General features: G+C 46.9%; 1 protein-coding gene across 3 annotated transcripts in view; it reads right to left on the bottom strand.

The window, feature by feature from the left end:
* The window catches only part of SLC25A39 (solute carrier family 25 member 39), a 114,946-nt gene that overhangs the window by 74,487 nt on the left and 18,998 nt on the right, over positions 1-21,461 (bottom strand). For all 3 annotated transcript variants that reach the window (XR_015296054.1, XM_086923913.1, XM_086923914.1), the window contains exon 4: positions 1,181-1,240. Coding sequence is in view for 2 of the 3 variants with exons in the window: in XM_086923913.1 (XP_086780039.1) it covers positions 1,181-1,240 (60 nt within the window). In the remaining variant the exon portion in view is untranslated. The remainder of the gene's footprint in view (positions 1-1,180; positions 1,241-21,461) is intronic.

The raw sequence follows: 21,461 nt of genomic DNA, 5'->3' as shown, positions 1-21,461 counted from the left end.
GGTGTTGTCGGAGGCATTATTTCCTGGACAACCATCTCCACTTCTAATGTACTTTTCGGCAGTATCCTGAATTGTTTCAAGCTTTCGTCGAAATCTTTTTTATGTTGTAAAATACTTGCCATTTCGGGTTCCAGTCTTTTCCTCTTCTCCATCGCGGCAGCGTGCATTTCGGCGTCAAGACATTTGGCTTTCCTCTTTGTGCTTCTCGACGCCGATCCAGCTGTCGAAGCTTGTTTCTACCTCTCCTTTTTCGACTCAGAGGCATCATTTTTCTAACTGTCTTTCAACGTCTTGGATTTTTGAGGGTCTCTGCTGTCACGGAGTCCTTGTCCAAGGATCCAACGGAGTGTTCGTCTTTGGATGCAACTGCTGTGTCGAGTGCCTCGTTGCAGAGGCTCCTTTTGTGGGTCTTGAGTGCTTTTCGAGACACTTCAATTTTTATTTTTTTAGATTTTTTTTAGAGGTCAACGACTCTTACCTCCTTTGAAGTCTTCTCGAAGCTTTGCATGGTATAGTTTGCTCTTCTCTGTCTCTCTCACCGTCAACATCTTTGGGATGAAGTTGGAGCATACGTTGCAGTCCTCGCTACACTGATCCAGCGGTAGGCAAAGGTTGCAGACCGGATGCTGATCTTTTTGAGCATACTTGCGGTGACAATTTCTACAGAATTTGAACGGTGTCTTGTCCATTACCACGCACAGTGAGCACCCTGCATGCGCATTCTCCGTTTGTCGTCGAAGAGTTGGATTTTTCACCTCTTGTCGGACTCCGGTCATTTAGATTGTAGTCCTGAAAGTCGAAATGTTGTACAGCAGAAGTTTTTCCTTATTTTTCGTCGATTCTTCTCTCCAATCTCAGGAGCTCCTTCAGTATTGATCCAGACCCAACGGTGGAAAAAAAAAATCTGAAGATGGCAACCGAAGGTGGGAGCTTCCGGAGGAAGGCAGTCAACGTCACAAGAGGACACCAAATGGTGGTATGTCGATGTTCACCAAATAAATAAATCAATATGACAATTCAGGATTCAACCGCTAGATAACTGAATAATGCACAGCATGTGAATCCAGAAAAGATTCAAGCTGCCAAACTGGAAGGATTTCTCCTTCCTGGATAATCAGGAATGGGCTCAATAACATTCAGGGATCCCCCCTACTTAAAAGTGTGAGAACAGATGCATTACCTTTGGTTAAAGGTGTTTTCTGAGACTGAAGCCGTATCTTCACCACATCCAGGGGAGTGACTACAATGAGAAACAAAGGAAATTACTTTGCAATCACCCCAAACTTGGGATCAAGATACTGCTAACAATAACATCCATGTCAATGAGCAGACCAACCCAGAATAACCTTAACCTCTCTACTAAAACTAGCCCACCAGTGGGTCCCTTTTATGAACTCTGGGCGGAGTTGAGCTACGCGAAATTCTGCTAAGTGGTAAAAAACCTACTACGCACTACGCCGCACAATGCTGTTCGCAGTGATTGCACAACGCTGGATGCTTGTCCGCATTGTGCGATCATTGCGAACGGCACAATGGACAGAGCAGGCTTTCCTCTTCTGCCGCTCAATTAGATTTTTACTCGAGCAGCAGCTTTCTCAACGCGAGTGGTCACAAGCATATGAGACCACTCGCAATGAAAAACCTGACCCCCTGTGTTGAGAAATCTCACTGCAAGGTTTATTTTCCACACTGGATGTTGACAATCGCGAAAAAGGAAAAATCTCGCCGGGAAGTTGATTTTCCTCGCTCGCCAACTTGGTGTTGGTGAACGTAAGCGAGGAAAAAAACTTTGCTCAGCTGAGTTTTGGGGAATTCTGCGATCTCTGCGTAACTCGGAGTGGGGAAAACCCTGCAAAACTCCACGAGCGGAGTGGAGTTCACCGCCCACCTAGTGCTTGTATTTCAACCAACTGGTTTGCATCATTTCTCTCAAGCACACAGCGTTTGTACTTAGGAGAGAAGCTGCTTTCCCCTTCTCAGGTGAACTGTGACAACTGACAGAACACCTAAACTCACCCAACAATCGTTAATGCTTGATGAAGACACAGAGCATCCCCGCTTGCAATCACACCTCTCTAACATGGCTCCTCTTCACCAATGCACCTCGTCTCTAAGTTTCTAGACTATCCTTTTAAAATACCATGCTCGGGTAAATGTATACGGCTGGGTTCCAGAGAAGCGTTCTCAAATCAAATCAAACCTTTGACGTACCTCCAACTTCCACACACATCCAGTATGTGGTCCAACAAATCCATAGCTGTAAAACGTCCTCACGTACAACTGGTCAGAAGTTAACAGTAATACAACCACATCACCCCCACACCGAAGAGTGCCTCTCTGGCCTGCACTACACTGAAAAGACGCTAAATCATCTTCATGAATGGAAAAAGTAATTACCACAGCAAGAAACTGTCACCAGGTGTAAACAGATTTTATGGCAAGATTACTTTGAATTTCGATGTTCTTTTTAAGCACTCTCAAATTATCCCCTAAAAACCGTGCTCCTAAAAACCGTACTTCAAGGTCACAATTCTTTAAAAAAAACTTCACTGAACTCGGGGGACCCTTTCAATATGAGGCCAACCTCATTACTATGTTTCCAGGATGCTAGAGCGAATGACTACCCACCTCCTTCAGCCCTACCTTGAATTACATCATATGTGGTGCCAATTCAAGCAAGCTTTAGGCCGGAAGGGAGCACAGACAGTGTAGTCCTCTCTATTCTGGGCAACATGAGATTTGAGACAATTGTTGGCGCTGCCAGTGCCCCTGTGTTGTTGGATCTGTCACCAGAGTTCAACACCAACAACCATTTCCTTTATCGCAGTCTTGGAAGCAAAGTCTACAACGTTGCACATGTGGAATTCGTCCTCCAGTGAAGGTTTCATTGTCATGCACTCCTACCTTTTGAGCAGCCCTCTAATTCAATCATCTGTAATCTGTATCAAGGACCCTTAGCACCTCTGCTGCTACCTTTTGCGTGCATTTTTTAATGTATTCTGTGGACACCCAGCTGATCTTAAGTCTTAAAGACCAGCACAGAGGTTTTGGCCCAATACCGACTGCAGTCAGGCAATAGATGACCATCCATCATCTTATGCAAAATTCCACTAAATCAGATGTCTCCCACATCCCAGCCAACTCTCCGTTGCGAATCAGCATTTTTTTACTACTGTGCTTGGCTTGTATGCCACCCTGGTGCCAATTTTAAGGAAGTTAGGCTTGCAACTACACAGAACTCACAAAGTTCTCAGTTATCTTTTTTCTACCATGAATGGGGACATATTTGCTTCTATTTTCTCGTTTTTACCATCAGCCTTTCAAGTAATTTTACTCTAGCCCCCTACACTAGTATCCATCACTATGAATAGGACGTATTTACTATAGGTAACATTAAATTGTGATCTTTAATATAGTGCAGCTACAGAGAAGGTGCATCGATGAACCAGCCCAGTTGTACACAGAGCTGATCCAGTGGGAAAACCCTACTCCCGGTCTGAGTTTCCTGCAACCGAGTGGCGGTGCATGTAGGTTAGCTAACGAGCTGAGTAACCGGACTTAGTTGCAAAAAGATAATTGGGCGGGAAAATCCCACAAACCATTCTTCCTACTAACAGACGAGGCGTGGTTTTTACCAGAAATGCTTACAATTAATGTTCACCCCACGCTTCCTGGAACGAAACAGGTATTTCAGTTTTTGGGAGACATGTTAATTCATGTTTGGGAGTGAACTGACGTATGGAGAAGAGGGTAATTGTATTCTGGTCTTCTCCCTCCCTGCTGCTCAGCCTGTATGCGTGATGTAATCAGAATGTACGTGAATGCATGGTTTGAATGAGTGGTCGGTAAGAGTGAGTGGGGCTGAGCAGTAGGATCTGCTCCTGGTGGGGCCTCCTTTACCATCCTACTTGTAACAGAATATATCTACTTAATCTACACTACTGGTCTTCCTACTACAACGACATAACTTTGATGCAATAGTAACAGCAAGCACAGAGCTGCAAACCTAAGTGAACATCAGATTATTCAAATCCTTCGGTGCTACACACTGAACAACAACGCAATGATGACTGGGTGGATTTTTCTGATGTAAAACAGCCCTTCATGCACTGCAATAGAAGCACTTCCTGGGTAGAAGAAAGATACATGAACTATTTATGTGAGAACGTGTTACCCTTCGAAATGAGACAAAGCCCACGCCTTGTATACTTTAAAGAATTGGTAACAATACAGGTTAAGAGAGCTGCTATGTCAAGAAAGACCTAGAAACCAAGAGGTCTCCAGGCCTGCCTAATGCAAAGAGGCAATGGCCTCCACTCCCCTGACGGACAATGGCCCATCCAAAATAGAAGTACCTGCACGACGGGCGGGAAATCCATCTTGGAGCAACAGCTTAGGAAGCTCATCTCCACTGCAAGCTCAGGGAAATGCCGGGCGAACACCATGTTGTTTCGGACCCGCTTGACATTTCGGTTTGTTTTTCACAGGCAGACTGTAGTTCGCCAACTGTACACGGGGCATGGAGCCATGCGTTTGGTGGCACAGTGCCTGTGCAATTTTTTGGTGGATGCACATGCTGCCAAACTTGACATGAAATCCTAAATCTAGTAAAGCCTGCATTTATCTCAATGAGGACTCAATTAAATGTTATTTACAACCCCGTTTTAGACTTCATATAGCTCAATTCAGATTCAACATTAGCATATTGTTGGAGTCATTCCTCCAATGTTGCACTCAATAAGTCGAGAATGTATTCTTTAAACTTACAGCTAAAAGAAAAACACAGAGGTAAGAGTATGTCTGGATAGAGCAGAAATGTAATTTACACTTTCAATGCTCCGATTAGAATGCAAAACCCAAAGTTGCTATTGGAAAGTGTGTGAGATGCTTTTTATCACTTTATTGCGCTATGTTGGGCACTAGGGCTGCCTGTCAGAGGTGGCTGGAGGGAGTGATAGAGACTCTTATTGCCTGCAGCGCAAACGTTTAAGCATTCCCACAAAAACTGCTGCCTAAGATATTATCATGTAACTTGCCACACTAACTAGCATCAACAGCTCAGACACATGCCACAGGAAGTTAACTTTAAGTAGATGGAAAGCTTTGAATGTTAAGATAGGACTCGTCCCAACTTCGAGGTACAAACGTCATAGATCACTGTAGTGCCATCACAAGATATCTTTTGTTGTATTACCTATACTGGAGCTGTTATTTTACACTGAAAACACGGGATTGAAATAGTTATCCACTGATAAGCCCATGCTACCAATGATTTTTTTGCTCTCATTCTGCTGAGTGTACAGTCACACCATATAATTGGAAACGTAGGCCAGGTTTGTAACGGCTTGGAGTCAGAGACCAAACTGACAGTGAAGGACTTGAAATGCATACAAGTGATCTGCAATAGATATATTAATCTGCATTTGTTGACAATGATAACCAATCAGTACTGATAAGGGTCATTTGTAATAATTAACAGGTTTTGTTCATTTGCCGATGGCAAGTAATTAAGTTTTGCTACCAGTCTAACTCATCTATAATCAATTTAGTTTACTGTGCTCTCTATTTTTTAACGTATGCTGGTAATCCTGGAGGTTTGGTAATCACCAGGCTCAATGGCATAAGTCTATAATCACTACCGATCGTCAACTTGGAACGGGAGGATCCCAAACATAAGTACCAACTCTATGTGCCATAAGACTCCTATAATCAAAAGCTTCTGTACACTGAACCTACCCTTCTCTGACAACACTCTTAAAATCTGTAATTCCATTCAAACAGCTATAATAACCAACCCCTGTCACACAACTCACTCAAGAAAGAACACAAATAAATCTCAACTAAATTCTTCCTCCTTTGAACCCCCAAGCTTCGATTTTGTATTTTAGACTTTAGATTCTATATTTAGACTGTAAGAGCTCAGGGTCTGGTCATAGCTATTAAATAATAAAAACACAAATAAATGCACTTGTATAATCTATGAGTGGTGACAACCTTTGTAATTAAGGTTAATAGGCAACTGATATTGCAATGTTTTACCTGTAGACTATGTTTTTTTTCTGTGAGCTGAGTGAGGAAACACAGGAGCAAAAAATGTCGAGACATTCTTTACGTTTCAAAAGACTCATCTTTGATTCAGTGATAGATCACAAGTAAGGGGAATGGACACATCTCAGGAATAGAGATAGGCCGGTAAGGCCAGCCTTCGATACATCTAGTCGCCCACGCTATGGGGGGGGGGGGGGGGGGGGGGGTGTGGAGTCGGATTTTATCAAGTTGAGCAATTGTTTGGGGTTACTGGCTTTGTCGAGCGAGCAGGCAGAGAACAGGGTTTCTGTTTCTGTTCATTTACAAGGTGAATGAGCAATAAGGATGCCTTTAAATCTTGTTTTTATTTTTTCTGATTTCCTGCGTGTTTAAAGCCAAAGGTTAATTTTCAGGCTACGTGTTCAGACATATCACTGCTTACTTTTTCCTGGAGATTAGAGTTTACTTTTATTTCTCTTGCTGCAGAGGTTAGAGGGTTTTGTAAAGTGAACTTTGTCAGTCAAGCTGGGCACACATTTAAATAGCTTGTTAATGAAACATACGAATATTTCAAAATATATTTCAAAAGCAATTTGCAATTATAAAGTGAGATTAAAAAAAAGATTTTAATATGATCAAAACAAATCAGAATACTTTACTTGGCAATGTGCAAATGAAATATTTGCTGAAACCCGATTTCTATACTTTGTTTGCATCAGTAAAACTGCACGGTAGTGGGAAAGTTTTTGGGCATCTTATTGGAAAATGTAAGTGACAGTGAGCTACTTAATTATGTTTTGGAAATATATGTATTAAAAGAGAGAGTTTTCAAACATGAACTGAGAAACATTACCACCCCCTGCCCTGATGACAATTCTGTTAGTGAACTAATAAGCAAGTCAGTAGTCATGTGTACCATATATGTGAGCTAGATGTTTATTAAAGATGGAGCGAAAGTTTAATGGAGCGAAAGATTAGCCGATTTAATCAAAACAAAAGTTTTTTGTACAGCACACATTCTGAACTCACATTTGGAGGTAGTCTTATATGTGGTAATTAAGAAAAAGGTGTCATGGTTAGAAATGAACAATTTGAAAAGAGTTTATGGGTCAAGCATATTACAGTTGGGACGAGTAGATTATTCAAGTTACTAGACCTGCAAGTCTGGTAAAATTTTTCCGATTTTTCGAGGTAGGAAGACAATTATAGAATAGGGGTCTGGGATTAACCCTGTGATGCACATATCACTGTGGATGACCCCCAGGTGTAAACTCTGGTCAATGCCTTAAATTATGTTGTGGACAATCCTCTTCGGAGTCGTGCCTGCTGTGACAGACCTTTTTCATGAAGGAAGACGAAGAACACAGGTACCCATTTAAAAAGAAGAACCCCAACATAAGACTTTTAAGGCCCAGACCCAAAATGTTATTTAGTATCTGGAAAAGGACTATAAGAAGGGGAGGTTGTATCCCTAAAAGCTGGTCATTTGCAAAGCATCCAAACAGGCTGTGTGAGAAGGGGAAGTCCACAAGACTTCTGCCTGGGACCAGGACTGGGAGCCTAGGCCTGCTAGTCTCCCTACTGGGTGAGAAGACATCATCCATGGAAACAGACCACCTGCCCTGGAGCACCAGCGCCTGCCTGATGCCAAGACCACTTTGCCCTGCGAGGAAGAGGAGAGCATAGGAAGGAGCGAGGTCCAGTGGGGAGCCCTACCAAGAGGACTCCCTGTGCAAGAATTCTGCTGACTTGCAACTGTCTGGGCCAGAGCACTGTGCCTGGAAGAGCCTGCACCCACATCACCACGTACTTCAGCCACCCAATATGCCAGGGGGTGGCCAGTACCAATGTTGCCAAAGTTCAAGCTCAAGTTAAAGTTCAGGGATTTATATAGCGCACTACTCACCCAGAGGGTCTCAAGGCGCTTGAGGGAGGGAAGGTGAATTACTTATCGAAAAGCCAGGTTTTTAGTTGCTTTCTGAAGGAGAGGTGGTTCTGTGTAAGGCGGAGGTGAGTTGGGAGAGAGTTCCAGGTCTTGGCCGCTAAGTAGGAGAAGGATCTTCCTCCCATGGTGGATCTGTGGATGCACGGAATTGCGGCGAGTGCTTGATTGGATGATCGTAGTTGGTGGGTGGGTGTGTGGAAGGACAGTCTTGTGTTGAGGCATTCGGGTTCTAGGTCGTAGAGGGCCTTGTGTGCGTGGGTGAGGAGACGGAACGTTATTCTCTTGTTGATGGGGAGCCAGTGGAGGTCTTTCAGGTGACCGGAAATGTGAGCTTGACGGGGGATGTCCAGTATGAGTCTGGCTGAGGCATTTTGGATGCGTTTGAGTTTTTTCTGTAGTTTGGTAGTGGTTCCGGCGTAAAGGGTATTTCCATAGTCCAGTCGGCTAGTGACCAGTGCGTGGGTGACTGTCTTTCTTGTTTCGGTGGGGATCCAACTGAAGATTTTATTGAGCATGCGTAGGATGTTGAAGCAGGAAGATGAGACGGCGTTGACTTGTCTGGCCATCGAGAGGGAGGAGTCCAGGATGAATCCCAGGTTACGTGCGTTGTATGAGGGTGCTATGACAGACTGTGTCGAAGGCGGCGGAGAGGTCGAGTAAGATGAGGGCGACAGTCTCTCCGTTTTCCAGTAGTGTTCTGATGTCGTCTGTAGCTGCGATGAGGGCGGTTTCGGTGCTGTGTTTGGCTCGGAAGCCGGACTGTGAGGGGTCGAGGGAATGGTTGGATTCAAGGAAGGCGGCGAGCTGACTATTGACGGCTTTCTCAATTACTTTGCCAGGGAATGGGAGGAGTGAGATGGGGAGGTAGTTCTTGAGTTCTGAGGGGTCTGCTGTGGGTTTCTTCAGAAGTGCGCTGAGTTCGGCATGTTTCCAGCTTTCCGGGAAGGTGGCGGAGTCGAAGGAACAGTTGATGACATCGCGGAGATGGGGTGCGATGATGGAGTCTGCTTTGTTGAAAATGTGGTGGGGACATGGGTCGGTTGGTGATCCTAAGTGGATGGAGTTCATCAGGCGGATGGTGTCTTCAGTAGTGATTGGGTTCCAGGTGCAAAGTTTGTGAGAGTGCTGATTTGGTTCGGAGGTGGGTGGAGTGGACTGTTCTTCGGATTGGTTTTCAAAGCTGTTATGTAGGTCGACGATTTTGTTGTGGAAAAAAGAGGATAAAGAGTCGCAGAGGTCTTGAGAGGGAGTTATGTCGGTGCAGGCGGTGGGTTGGTAAATTCTTTGACGATGTTGAATAATTCCTTACTGTTGTGGGCGTTGTTGTCGAGTCGATCCTTGAATGCTGATTTCTTGGTGGATTGGATCAGTTGGTGGTGTTTGTGGGTGGCGTCTTTGAAGTTGGTCAGGTTGGATTTGTTCGGCTGCCCAAAGGAGAGACTACGGTTGTGACTTGCCAGTTGGACCTGCGCTGCGAGAGATCTGCCCCAGACTCAGCCAGCAGGGAGCTTAAGGATTCCCCTCCCTAGTTTAACCAAGTCAATATATATATATATATATAAAAACGAATGTAGGTCTGTCTGTCTGTCCTTTATGCATTACCACACCATTCATCCGATCGCCATGAAACTTTGGGAAGTTGTGGAGTACACCCCGCGAAGGTTTCTGGCATAAAAATGTTTTAAATATCGCCCCCCCTCCCCAGGGCCCTCATAATCTTTCGAATACTTATATTGTCAGCGAATTTGCGAGCATTGTCAACAGTTATGCCCCCCAAACGGAAATAGATTGGTCGATCTACATCTGAAGCACGAAAGAAAAAGGGATTACGAGCTTCAGAAACAGAAGAGCAACGGGGACGCAAGATTAGAAGCTGTTCGAATACAAACTGCTCAAGCCCGTTCTTCTCAAATGAACAAGCAACGAGAATCAAGATTAGAAACCGATCAATTACGCACTGCTTAAGGCCGCTCGAATAAACAGGAAAGCAACCAGAATCAAGATTGGAAGCTGATAGAGTACGCACTGCTGAAGCCACACTTTGAAATGTTTTCGATATTAAAATGACTAAGTTTCAATAAAAATGACAATGTAAATTGAATGTTATAATAACGAGTTTCCTTGAATTTCCTTTCTTCTGAGATCGCAGCAACGCGTGACGGGTAAGCTAGTAGCGTGACGGGTAAGCTAGTATAATATAATTTTTTGTGAGCAGGGAACTGCTCAGACATCTGAAAGACGTTCAGCGCACCGCTCCGGAGAGAGCCTGCGCTGCCAGGGCCTGGTGCGAGGACAACAAGCAGTCAGACCCCACAAACTGGACAGGAATTGTAGGTGCACATTTGAAGACATCTGTAGCATTGCTGTACTCTTCTGTTCAGCGAGAGCGGCCAATCAAGAACTGGGCCAGTTGCTCCTCGGGGGAAACTCGCTGATTACGGTGCTGTAGCACCAGACACTTTTGACTAAGTTTCTAAAAGTCAGAAAGGAAAACTCTTGAGTACTGCTTAATAGTTTGCATTCCTTGACGCAGCCACCATTGAATGGAAAATTGGACCGGTTAACACCTTGGCTGCTGGTTGAATTCCTCCCCTGTGCTGGACAATGCAGAACAGGGTGTGGTCGTGACGGAACCATTCCGTCATCAGCACAGCTCAACTGTGACTGATGACGGAATGGTTCCGTCACCAGCATCGAAGGGGTTAACCCCTGTGTGCCTCATGGAACTCTGAAAAGGGTTCCGACAACCACAATATACTTTACTCGGTCTCTATCATAAGAGAGCTCTCTCCAAGAACAGGTTCTCCAATAATAAATGTAATGACCGCTTTAAAAAGACAGCTCTCAAAATAAATGGTATGCAGCCCTCATATTGCATACAACACCCGACTGACTTTTCACCATGTGCAGTGTATCATGGGGTTCCACCTGCAGCAGCTGAAGGTGGTCAAACCAAAAGATATGCAGTGTCACCTCACATTATCTATAGATAAAAAAAAATAAAAACACATGGGTATGCCTCCCTTTGTGACCTAAAATGATAACAATGAAGAGATACCATCCACAAAGAAAAGGACTTCCGGTTACCATTCCACTCTCTTAACAAACCAGACTGAAAGAGTAGCAGCAGCATGACAAAATGAAAAGGTAACTGGAATGAGGCAGGAAGAGTGCACATCATCGCTGCCACAGATCATCTACTTCATCATAAAAAAAGGGGACACAGCGGCTCATCCTTCTTGACCTCTCGGCTGCTTTAAACACTGTATCCCACCGAACCCTCATACAGCGTCTCCAAGAGACTGGAATCCGTGGCCCTAATCTTCAGTGGATCAGATGAGTCTTCTCAGGTGGCACCCAAATGATTAGCTTAGCACCCTACTCATTTACTGCTTCCAACCAGACCACAGTGTCCCTCAACCCTCCTCGCTTAGCCCAAAATTTTACATGAAACCTCTTGCCAGCATCAGCCCTCACGGGTTCAGCATCATCTCATACGCCGACACCTAGCTCATTCTTTCCTTCTCAAAAGGACAACTCGAACACCCAAACAAACTTCATCAGCTGCATGTCTGAGATCAAAAACCAACTGCCTAGAACTCAACACCACTAAAACAGAAGTGCTCATATTTTGAAAAAACATGTTTCTCTGGTGACCCTCAGAGCTAGGACCAACCAATCCAATTCTACCAGGAACCTGGGGATCATGATCAACAATTAAATTTCGATGTCCAGCCAAGTCAACTCAGTCACATCCACCTATTTTCACACCATCAAGGTTGTCTACAGATGGTTTCCGCTGGACACCCAAAGATTTGTCACACAAGTACTAATCACCAGCAGACTTTACTAAGGCAACACCCTCTACGTCGGGATCGACGCTCAACTCACCAAGAGACTTCAAGTCAAACAAAACGCGGGAGCCATGCTCATTCTCAAATTGCCACCCCGCAAGCCCATACCTGAACACCTCAAGAACCCCCACTGGCCCCTTAGTCACAAATGCGCCCTTTTCAAGCTCCTCACACACACACATACACAACCATGGCCCAGCATATCTCAACAGCGTACCTAGTTCAACGTCAACCAGGCTCCTCCGCTTGGCCAGGTTTCTCTTTACCAACATCCCCCGCCAAGCAGGAGCAAGGATTCATAAAGGTTGGTGCAACCTTCCCTACCACATCAGAGCCGCCAACACCATCTGCAAATTGAGCAAGAAACTGAAAACATAGGTCTACCAACAAGCGCTAGACAGGGCAGCTCCTTCTAAACGACAGGCGCCGGGATACCACCCCACCCCCACAACTGGGTGACATGCGCATCATACAAATAAACATAACAACTTCGCATACTCACTAGGGATTTCACTGTGGGGCATACACCAACACAAAAATTGCAACGGGAATGCTCTGCAGTGAAATAACCTATAATACTAATAGAAAACGCCTATTCAAGAATGGGCAAGCCCTTAATAAACATGTCCTATTGCTCTCCTGTGCCAGTTGTTCTCTAACAAAGCCCCTTAAAACACAAATGCTAATGTCCTTGGACATCTCTTCCAGCACAAGAGCAGCATCCTACCCTGTTATTATTCACACAGCAGCTATTTTGCAAGCTTTAATAAATCTCATGAGGAAGACTAAGCCTTGGAGACAACATAATGGAAAAACAAACACAGGCTGCGTCAGAAGCATAGGGCACAAGCTAGAACGCGAGAGCCTGGAGTTCATCCAAGCACGCAACGTACTGCCCGAACCCAAAGCCTTCACCTTTCAATCTCTTCCCTCAACTTTCCTCTGCCATCTGCACTTACATCATCCACCAGTCTCCTTGTGGCACCCTGCTAGAGTAATATCTGGTGTCATCATGTCTTCGTGTTCTCTCCCCAACATCCCCATTTCTTCACTATTCGTTGCATTTTAGTAATACCTTATCTTTCCTACTTTAAACTAGTTAGCCCAGTAAAACATTCCGACCTATATTCTCTTCTATTAAATAATACGATAAGTAAAGCAAGCATTGCCATAGCCAATAGGTCTCGCCTTTCGGACCTTATAAGTGTTTAGTTATCCAGCACAATATCCTTGGTGCAACAACATTAACTGTTGCATGGCTAAACACTTATAAGCTGACAGTTTAGTAACGTAATTATTTTGATTGTTTACTCATTCTCATGATTACCATATGAGAACATTTCAGAAAAGGGGGTGGTGATGGACAGAGTATCTGAATTAAACAGAACACTCCTACCCAGTCAACAGATCAGGGCTTGATCCATCACCGTTTTTTTAGCTCACTGCACCATCCCAGCTCAGAACCTGGCTACATGCAAATTAGTCTGTCCCTGGCCCAGTGCATCATGGGAACAGGGCAGACCAAACTACCAAGCCAATTCTTTAACTGGAAAGGAAACAAGCTTCCGGGAACCGGTTTCTGGCATTACAGCCGTCTTCGGCCCGGCTTGCTTGAATCCTGATGGTACAGTGAGCAAGGGACTCATGTAGGAGTATACCCTTCCACGCTTATGGTGGCAAATTAGTCTGTCCCTGGCCCAGTGCATCATGGGAACAGGGTAGACCAAACGTTTTGTCCACCATAAGCGTGGAAGGGTATACTCAGATGTGAGTCCCTTGCTCATTGCACCATCAGGATTCAAGCAAGCCGGGCCGAAGACGGCTGTAATGCCAGAAACCGGTCCCCGGAAGCTTGTTTCCTTCCCAGTATAAGAACTGGCTTGGTAGTTTGGTCTGCCCTGTTCCCATGATGCACTGGGCCAGGGACAGACTAATTTGCATGTAGCCAGGTTCTGAGCTGGGATGGTGCAGTGAGCTAAAAAACGGTGATGGATCAAGCCCTGATCTGTTGACTGGGTATGAGTGTTCTGTTTAATTCAGATACTCTGTCCATCACCACCCCCTTTTCTGAATAGTTTTGTCCACCATAAGCGTGGAAGGGTATACTCAGATGCGAGTCCCTGGCTCATTGCACCATCAGGATTCAAGCAAGCCGGGCCGAAGATGGCTGTAATGCCAGAAACCGGTCCCCGGAAGCTTGTTTCCTTCCCAGTATAAGAATTGGCTTGGTAGTTTTGTCTGCCCTGTTCCCATGATGCACTGGGCCAGGGACAGACTAATTTGCATGTAGCCAGGTTCAGAGCTGGGATGGTGCAGTGAGCTAAAAATGGTGATGGATCAAGCCCTGATCTGTTGACTGGGTATGAGTGTTCTGTTTAATTCAGATTCTCTGTCCATCACCACCCCCTTTTCTGAATCATATGAGAACATGGCAAACAGAAACACAAACCCATTATAATCTTTACTTATTATTTATGCATTGTTATTATACAAAGACACACCAAAGTACACAAATCACGCACATAGAATTAACATATTTATACACACGCCCACACCTCTTATAAATGCGAACATATACAAGTCGGCATGTGCAATATGTTGTATGCATATATCTTTTACACATGTGTATATAAAATGTGTATGTGGTGTATATGTACTGATATGGGTATACATTATAGACAAACATTTTTACGTTTATAGTTAGAGCTATTGTTATCTTTAGACACACCCAAATAACCACACACTCACACACACACACACACACATATCTAATTGTTTGATTGTGTGTAGCGATAATGTCGCGCACACATCTACTGATAAGGTAAGTAATCGTTTCTGTAACTATTTCAATTGGTTTGGGGAAACAAAAGAGCTTGGGCAGTGGGAACGGGGGAGGCGGGCTACTGGGAATAGAGGCGGACCCCCGGCCTTTCCTGGGGGGTTCCAGGCTCTCCGAAGTCAGCATTAAAAAAAAAAAAAAGTATGTGAGTTTTATATAGCGCTGGCTGGACCCGGAGGTATCAGAGTGCTTTACGTGAGGATCAGAGTTACAGGATAACATGTTACATTTGTTCAAGAACAATCAAAACATAGGAAACAAAGGTAAGAGCAGAGTTATAGAAAATGTGTTATGGGAGGGGGGGGGGGCATGGGAGAAACAGGGAGACGGGGAGAAACTGTGCCCAATGTCCGATGGGTAGGTGACGGCCGAGGGGATGAACCAGGGCTGAACTCAATAGCTGAACCGAGCAGCTCCACCGTGTGTGGGACAAAATGCTCGGACTCCGCTGTCAGGATAGTGAGGAGATGAACTCAGAGAAGCGCAGGGGGGTTGAGAAACCATGGTCCGAATGAAATCCAGATGCCATCTTGAGGTCAGGCATTGTCCCGAGAGGGTTCTGTAAGGAAAAGTTCGGCTTGGTCATGGGGCAGAGTGATGGACCCCCAACTACAAACAGAAGCAATCTGTCAAGTTTGATGTTCAAACCACAACATGACCTGGTCCTACTGTAAGAACAGATTCACTTGGATTTCATTTGTATCTATAGCTCCCACAAGTTTGTGTGCTAAATGGGCATTTGCTTGTATCCTTTCTCCCACCATGAATCACTATTCTATTAATTGTTATGTTCCCCTCATGTACACACCCTAACGTGCGGTGCAACACAATACTACTGAAATAAACTAATATGAAAAAATATGTGTAACGGTATGGAGTGCCTCACGGAAGTAACACCATCAGAGTCCACTGGTAGGTTCTCACCATTGAGCCCAGGTTCACATAATTAGTACGACCATACCGAAACAAAAATAAATATAAACAAAATGTGCAGGTATAGTGAACAAACAGTGAACCAGTAGTGAGAGTACTGGTGATGTAAGCGGTTGGACGTGTCGCCCTAGTGCTTATGATTTCCGACTCCAAATAAAGTTGAACCTGAGACTTTAGGTTTAGTTCGTTTTTATTGTAATTAGCCTGGTCCTAAAGTACCTGCACATTTTGTTTATATTTATATATTTTTGTTTCGGTATGGTCGTGCTAATGAGGAGAACCTGAGCCCACTGGAGAGAACCTACCAGTAGACACCATGATGTTACTTCCGGGAGCTGCACTAACTACTTGTCCGTGCATTTTAATTCATACTACTGCTTTCTTGCATACTAAAAAAATTAAAATATCGACTTACTTCAGGTAACAAAGAGTAAGTACTTCAGTACTGGTTCTTGAAACAACAGCACACTGCATGCGGAGCCTTGTAATTTGAGTTTTCATAACAGGCGTGACCCTACATATTTCAGCGTGCAAAGTTCTGTGACCTTTAACCCCTTCCATGCTGATGACGGCCCCCAGCCGTCATGCACTACGGTGCTCGTGTGCGGATGACGGCTGGGGGCCGTCATGAACCCGCCCACTCGCGGTTCTGCCACACAGGCGCAGAATCGTGGCCGCATGGAAGGGGTTAAATCCTGATGTTGCTTATGACCTACGCCAGCTGGGAAATCTGCAAATGTGTATTTTGTAACTTTGTAACAGAGTAGAGGGAAAAGGAGGTTTATTCAAGACCAGGTCGTCCTCCTAGGTACAGTTACAAAAATGAAGCCAGTGTCTGGGTTCAGGGACCTGTCTTGTGTGTGGGCTATCTACCAGCAGTGTGTAGGTGTAGCCGTCCAGAAAGAAAAGAATTTTTCTTTCTTGTTATCCCCTCACTCACCGGAGTTTCCTCACGGTGACATGCTTCATCATCGGGGTCATCCCAGTTCTCTACGAAAAGGGGCGTGCTGCGACTCTCGAGCTACGAAGGAGCACTATGAAGTGAAGGACTATGTGTAGTGAGAGTAAGTGGAGTGGATGTGTGTGTGAGTGTTAAAAATACCGTGCTAGTGGGCCTCAATGTTTTATTCTGCTCCTAGACCGGTATGTTAAAAGTGGGGTTTGTACTGTGGACCAACCAGTGATGTGGGTTGGTTCAGTACCTGGTCGACATGTTTCACGCTACCCCTAGACCTACACACTGCTGGTAGATAGCCCACACACAAGACAGGTCCCTGAACCCAGACACTGGCTTCATTTTTGTAACTGTATTTTGTAACTTTGCCTCTAATTCAAATACACAATTACAGACACCTTTCCCATTCAGATGATATCTGTAGTCTACAATACTTTCCATCTGGGAAACAATACAATTACCTCCCACAGCAAAAACATTGTTATTTTCCAGGAAAATGTGTTGTACCTGCGCAAAGAACTGAGATGAGCACAGTACACCTCTAAATATCTAAATAGAATACAACTAGGGAGACAAAACCAGCATTGGAACAGGGCTGTTTATCAATTTCGCTTTCAGCTCCTGCCAGCGATCTTGACAGTAGAATTAAATTGTCTCATATCACATAAATAAAACGGGCAGGAAGAGTGTCCTGGTGCTAGCACCAACAGAAATATATTGTATGTTTTTTACTGTTTTGAAAACTCTAATTTTGTACATATTTCAAATGTATGATAACACTTGAAGGTTATCCTGTACAAAATACTGTGCTCAATATAGCAAAATTATTATGGTAAGGATTCTATGATAAGAGTATAGTGTGCTCTATTCCAACTGCAGCTTCTGTCTGCAGTCTCAATGAAGCAATACAATTGTCATGCATCGCTCAAATAAAAGGGGTACTGTTGGAAACGGGATCCCCGGCTGGCCAGGGCTTTCGCCAAAGTCAGTCAGAGACCACTACCTCCAAGTCAGGGCAAGGGAGTCACACACCAAGGTAACCCCTACTCGCCCTCTAGGTAACGTGGCGCGAGCAGTCAAGGCTAAACTTGGAGGCGATGTAAGTTAAGTATCTGCGCACGCACCCCAGCAACAACAACCAAAGGCCCACCACAAAGGAAAACTCCACACAAGGTTATATAAAAATAGCCTTTGTATTATAATAAATATACATCAGATAAAACACACATCTTGTTACACTGTGCCAACAGGCACGGGCGGAATTTACAAGGGATATTTGTACAGGACAGGGCCACTTGGACCACTGTCAAGGGTATCAGCACTTTTAGAAGCAATACTTTCAGAAATAGCACTTTAGAAAGTAAAATCACTGTAGCACAAAATATAAACATAGAGCACACAACCAGTAATCACTGGTAACAGGACCTCACTAGCACCACCTGTACTAGGGAGAAAACAACCACCTACACATCACAATACCTGTAGAGGTGTAAAAACAAAACACATGATGCATTAACATTCAGAGGTGTAGCAATAACATTGCGCAAAACTTAAATCAGTCACCACCTGTGACAGTCCCTGTGTCCCAATGTCAGGGCCTAAACGTAGCAGTTGCCCACAAAGTGCTGGGCAACTGGTTCAGGGAAAGTTAGGGCAACGTTGGAGCCTCTCTGGGCTCAAGAACCACCACTGTGGCACTGCGGAGCCTCTCCGGGCTCCTGTACAAGGAATGGTGCCCTGAGCCTCTCTCAGGCTCTTCACAAGAATGGGCAATGAGCCTCTCTGGGCTCACAACGCAAAAGGCTGGAGCCTCTCTGGGCTCCAAAACGAGGGAATGGCACCCTCAGAGCCTCTCTGGGCTCAAAGAACAAATGGCCCCCAGGAGCCTCTCAGGGCTCAAAACACCAAGCAATGCCCCATAGCCTCTGGGGCTCTACACAAGGTGGGCTGTCCAAGCGTTGGAGTACCCCCTCTGGGGACTCGGGAGAAATGTGCCTGGATCGGTGGAGTCCCTCTCGGGGGACTCTAGGTTGCCAAGGTGCCCCTGAGCCCTCTCTGGACTTTCTAAGAGCAAATGGTGCCCTCACGAGCCTCGTGGGCTCTTGAAACACAGAATGCCCCTTTCCGTTGGAGCCTCTCTGGGCCCGTGAAGCAAGTAGCCCCTGAAGCCCTCTGGGACTTCACAACAACTGCCCTGGCGATGGAGGGGAGGGGCGGAACCCGACAACGTGCCCCGACGCCCTCCTCTTCCCAAATGGACAGAGCCCCACTCACCGGCTGTTTGGGGAGGCGGTGTCTCTGCTCTCTCCTTGGTCGGACCTCTTGTTCCTCGCGCCCTCTCTCCGTAGAGGCAGACAGGCAGCCGGACTTCTTCCTCTCGTCTTCTGGGGGAGTGCACCGGGGCGCAGGGTAGGCTCCTGCCGGCCCCGGTGCTCACAACAGCCGCTACTCCTCTTGCGTGGGAGGCGGGGTGGGCTCCCGCCCTCCCACTTCCGGTTCCGGTTGTCCCGGAGGCCCGCCCCTGGCTTGCCTGACTTCCTGGTCGGGCGCCGGGCGGCGGCAAAAGCGATTTGCGGGCAAATGCCGGGTGGGCACCGGCTCTGGGGGATAAAGCGCCTCCAAGCGCAAAAAGGGGAACACAGCGCTCCCAGCGCTATACTCCAAAATAAAGGGGCTCCTCCAATCACGGCGCTGATCGCCCGGCGAGCCTCCCGCAGCCACAGCCAATGGCAGCGCGGCTCCCGGGTGACGCTAGCAGCTGCTCCTCGGCTTCTCCCCGGCCCCGGGCTGCAGCAGTGATTACGGGGACGAAATCGAGGTGGGCACTCAAACTAAGTCACTTAAAAGGTGAATCTGCGGCGTGGGCAGCCGCCAGCGAGCAAATAAAGCGCTCCCAAGCGCTCCTCAGGAAAATGAAGCGCTCTTAGCGCTAGAAAGCAAATGCAGCGCTCCCAGACGCTTTAGGGCAAGGTAAGGCGCTCCCCAGCGCCAAAGGGACAGCACAAGCCCAGCAAAAGTCCTCCTAGGCAGGCAGGGGGGCAAGGCTGGGCCAGGGGCCAGCTCACTGGCCCTCCAGGCAGGGAGGCAGTCCAAGTGGCGGTTCCTCCTGGCCCCAGCAGCAGCCCCTCGAGTAGGATCAGGGAAGAACAACTTCTGTGGGCACACAGCCCCATTTTTATACAGTACATTCCTTTGTCTGAAGGTGCAGGGTGGGGGCGGAACCAGTCGCAGCTGGTTCTTGAGTACCCTTGATGGCCCAACCACCCCTTTCTTTCACTGGCAGGTCTAGGGACATCAGTCACACCACAGGGGGGCGGAGCCAGCATTGTGTGGGGGAAAACCCAGCCCATCCAGGACACAGGTACACTCCTCCCACACATCACTCATGCTAATCTCCCACTCACCACCGGGCAGACCCATCCAGACTTCCTGGAGCCTGGCATGCCAGCCAGCTCCCGCCAATCACGCTCCAGCACCCTCACTGCACACATATCTCAATGTCCAGAAGTAGCACTTCCCAACTAGACACACACATGCCGCAGACACCATCTTGCAGCATTCACTCTCACGAGTTTAAGCATACCAAACTCGAGCCTGCACTCCCCACGCATCAGGAACTACCAGGGACACACACATTCCCCATGCATTCCTATGGGAGGGCAGGCCAGCCATGCTACACGCACGCACTTTCACTCTGGGACCCAGGGGAAAGTGCGCAGAGACCCAAAAATCACTAACACAGGGTCACAAATAAGGCAAAAAGTCTAGGGGTGAACCTGCCCTGCGGGCCAAGTCCAACACAACCCCCTTCCAGCCAAAACGCAGGGGAGAACAATCACCACCGTGATGGACTTCCCTGCTTGGGGCGATAGAACACGGACGCAGGCCCGCCACTGCCGGGACACCCTCCTGTTCTATGCCACGGTGAACCCCTAGGGTTCCTTCTAAAGCTACTGTAAGGACCAACTGGGCTACCCCACTGGTACTCCTCAGCTGTCCGCGGCCAGGACCAGGCCCTGGGCCACCCAGGTGCCACCGGTCCTTGCCAATTCGCAGAGCGGGGGGTAGTAACCCCTGGCACATAGTGTCCATTCTCCACTCTCCCTGTCTGCAAGACAGGACTAGACTGCCACTGGTTCACCAGCCTTTGGTCTACAACCTCAGGCGGACCAGGAGTCTCAGGGAAGGCTCTCCTCCCCTTACCTCTTCTTCCAGGGTTCCTCCTCCTCCTGCGAGGGGTACCCTTACAACGCCACTCCAACCCAGGGTTTAACCCCTCGGGTTGCGCCGGGGTCAGAGGTGGGCTTTCCCACCCTCTGCACCCCCTTCCAGAGGTCTGCCCTCTCCCACCTGGAGAAGTTCCTCTGGAAGAAGAACCGGTCAGGACACTGGTTACAGTCGTCCTACCCTTCGGGTCAGGCTGACCCTGAACCTGGCCATCCAACCTCCGGTCTAAAACCTTTGGTGGAACAATTGCCTGGCACTCCAGGACTTCTGGGGATGCACACACAATCCCCCTGAGGCTAACAAATGACACATCTGTTGTGTGACTGTCTGTCTGGCGCAGATCTCCCGTCCCCTGTCCACCCGACAGTGCGTGACGATCCCCCAGACCAGAAGTGGCGCCACCCGGGTCCCCCCAAGAAGATCTAGCCCAACTGGCTAGTCCCTGGTCCACTGGTGCATCCACTGGGAAACTCATCCCCCAATCACTCCTCACTTCGGACTTCTGTGCCCTCCCAACTGGAGCGACACTGCCGGGCACTGGAACCCCTGTAGCTCTAGTTACAGACGCTCCAGGTTCCCTAGACACTAGGAGATCCTCCTCAAGTGTACTAACCGGACAGCCTAGGTCCCTAACCTGGTGTTCCCTCAAGAAACCACCCAGGTTCTGAGATAGGGCTTCGG

The sequence above is a fragment of the Lissotriton vulgaris genome, chromosome 5 (genome assembly GCF_964263255.1).
Source record: "Lissotriton vulgaris chromosome 5, aLisVul1.2, whole genome shotgun sequence".
In the NCBI taxonomy this organism is placed as follows: Eukaryota; Metazoa; Chordata; class Amphibia; order Caudata; family Salamandridae; genus Lissotriton; species Lissotriton vulgaris.
Note: the sequence above shows the minus strand (reverse complement) of the source record. Positions and strands in the feature narration are given on the sequence as shown.